The sequence below is a fragment of the Prunus avium genome, chromosome 8 (assembly GCF_965620075.1).
Source record: "Prunus avium chromosome 8, drPruAviu1.hap1.1, whole genome shotgun sequence".
NCBI lineage: Eukaryota > Viridiplantae > Streptophyta > Magnoliopsida > Rosales > Rosaceae > Prunus > Prunus avium.
In genome coordinates, this window is record NC_142291.1 from 33,399,898 (window position 1) to 33,403,104 (window position 3,207).

A 3,207-nucleotide genomic window follows, 5' to 3' on the forward strand; every position below is an offset into this window, starting at 1 on the left:
AGTTGCCGGTTTTGTCATTGATGTAATTGAACTAGATTCGAGGCAACTATTGTGGTAAATATGAGTTTTATAAAAGTTATTTTTTAGGAGTATCATGTCCACTGTACTACGATTGAGATGACTCCATTTACAATTCTTTTCCTTTGTATTTTTTTTTATACATTTGATCTAATAAACTTCTATCGTTTTATTTTATTTATAAAAAATCATATATTTTATACAAAAAGATTTTGTATTCCTGATAACTTTAGTGGATAATACTCCCACTCACATAATAATTATTTGGTGTATCCACTAGACTTGTAAATGGGTCAGAATCGGATCATATATACCTCAATCCAAATCCAAATCCATTTATAATTGGATTATAGGATTCAGATCATATTCAGATTATTGGAATGCACCTATTAATCCATATTCGTTACGCATCGGATTCGGATCGGTTCGGATTATTATCGTATTTATTTTATAATGTACAAAAAATCAAAGTTTCATTAATAGTCTCATTCTTTTATTGTATAGCATACAAAACTAAAATTACTCATTTACACATATATAATATTAATATAAAGCATAGAAAAACTAAATTATACTTCATACTAAGTCGGGTCAAATTATTATCAAATCATATAAAATTATTATCAAATCATATAAATTATAATCCATATCTGAATCCATTTATAATCGGATTATCAGATTGAGAAGTCCAATCCATCTCCTATTAATTAGGATAGATTAGGATCAAAATCCGCTACACCATTAATATTAAATCATTCCACTTAGGATATGTAACATATCTTTTTATTGAATTTTTTTTATTATTACAAATATTACATATAGACTTGAAAACTCAAGTTGTGCTCTATAAAATTAAAGGACTTTAGACATTAAAATTAAGGAAGATTCACTATTATCCCAATATAGGAGTCTAAATTATAAAATAAAAAAATCTTACACGAAATGGACTTTAGAAACACATTTAGAGCCCATTTACAAGATAACAAATAGACTTTCCAACTTCCTATAAATTAAAAAACTGCCATTGATTTCTTAAAATAAGCCCAATCCGAAAACCTCATATAAAAACCCAATACACTCGATAGGGCATCAAAGCGCTAAGAATGAGTATATAACTAAATATCTCTAAAATTTAGTGCTTATCACCTAATCCCTCTTTAATTTGTCTCATACAATGACGTTTTTCACAGGATATGTAAATATGATTAGAAGTTTTTGGCGAGTTTTTAGTATTTCATAATGAGACCCACACAGAAGCTGATTTTGAGAATAATAATTAAATTTTGGACACATTCATTGTATCCAAATCAATTTCATACTAGATTTAGATTACTGCACTTTTATTTTATCAATTATTCTTTTTTGAGAATAATAATTAAATTAATTTACTGTGACAAGCACAAGCTCCATTCGTTGGAAAGACGAGAGTCACAAGACCCACCGATAAGACTCGACCTGCAGATGCTTTGACCGTCAAATTGACCATTTGACCAGTCCCCTCTCCAAACCTAAAAAAGGAAAGGCTCTTTTTTTCATGTGCGGTCTCGGGGACTAAATAGTAATTTCATCATCTGATTTCCCACCAAAATTACCTTAATTGGATATTCAGCGTCGACATCCTGGCCTCTTTTGTTCCACATTTCCCCAAATACCCTTTTGGGTAAAAAGGTAATAACATGAAGAACCTGGGAAAAAGAGAGAGGGTAGATATTTTGGGGGTACCAATGAAACAGACTACTCGAATTCCATCCTATCCATCTCCAGGGACCAATCCAACGGCCCAAATAAACAAGAAAAAATAACGAATATCCCCAGCCGTCGGTTTGGGTTGTGCAAAGGGAGCCGTCAATTTGGCTCTCGCGGGGCCCATTAAGAGCTAACGTGGCAATCAAGCCCTCTCTCTCGATTTGGATGTATAAGTAGCTGTCAATCGCTCAGCCCCAAAGACCATTTTGTGCTAGAGTGAGAGAGCCGTGTGGGTTTGTTAGGGTTAGGGTTTCCAAGGGTTTGAGAGAGAGATTTCAGTGAGACGAGATGGGTGAGAGACTGAGCGGTACCGTCAAGTGGTTCAATGATCAGAAGGGATTTGGCTTCATCACCCCCAACGATGGCGGAGACGATCTATTTGTCCACCAGTCCTCGATCCGAACGGAGGGGTTTAGGACTCTCGGCGATGGCGAGTCCGTCGAGTTCCAGATCGAATCTGACAGCGACGGCCGCACCAAGGCCGTTGATGTGACTGGACCGGCGGAGGGTCCCGTTCAGGGAAGCCGTGGTGGTGGCGGCGGTGGTGGTGGTAGAGGCCGAGGTGGCGGCGGCGGGGGGTATGGGTTTAATGGTGGAGGTGGAAGAGGCGGAGGGGGTAGAGGTGGGAGAGGAGGCGGTGGCTATGGAGGCGGTGGATACGGCGGTGGTGGCGGTGGATATGGCGGTGGCGGTGGATATGGCGGAGGAGGCGGTGGTGGCGCCTGTTTCAAGTGCGGTGAGTCTGGGCATATGGCTAGGGACTGCGAGCAGGGCGGATCCGGCGGCGGTTATGGCGGTGGAGGCGGTTATTCAGGTGGTGGTCGCGGAGGCGGTGGTGGTTCTTCCGGTGGCTGCTACGGATGCGGTGAGTCTGGCCATTTCGCAAGGGAGTGCCCTAACAGGTCTTAGATCTGTCATTTGACCTTTAGTGTCTCTGCCGCTGCTGTTTCTGGGTTCTTTCGTTTAATTAAGTCGGGTTTTTTTTCTAAGAAATGTTGACTCATTTTCAGTATGAGGATTGTCGGTTTTGTGGGTCATCTGGTTCTTTCATTCCATGGAAACATGAATTGATGGCTTTTGATGTAGTAATTTTTTTTCTTTCTTATTTTTAAGATTTTAGTAGTGAGGATTTGGTATTTTGGCAGAATATGTGGCTTTATGTTTAGTGGTTGGACTATGATTCATACACATTAATATACTCTGCACCTCTGTTTATTGTGTTCTTATTTTTGGCATGGTTTCCATGGCGGTACAGACGGCCCCCATCATAGCATTAGGGTTAGGGTTTATGAATTTGAAGGGCCGCTCTTAATGCATTTCTCATCCAATTTCAGACCAATTGATGCAAAAAGCACAACAATAATGCTTTTCTCACCCAATTATAGAACCCTACTGTTCTGGGTTTGTGGCCCTCTTGTTGTTTCATATCTGCTTTGTCGACTC

General features: G+C 39.3%; 1 protein-coding gene across 1 annotated transcript; it reads left to right on the forward strand.

The window, feature by feature from the left end:
- Positions 1-1,954: 1,954 nt before the first annotated feature.
- Positions 1,955-2,990, forward strand: GRP2B (glycine-rich protein 2B). Its single transcript, XM_021954743.2, has one exon. The coding sequence runs from the start codon at positions 2,053-2,055 to the stop codon at positions 2,671-2,673; it is 621 nt and encodes a 206-aa protein (XP_021810435.1). The 5' UTR covers positions 1,955-2,052; the 3' UTR covers positions 2,674-2,990.
- The last annotated feature ends 217 nt before the right edge of the window (positions 2,991-3,207 follow it).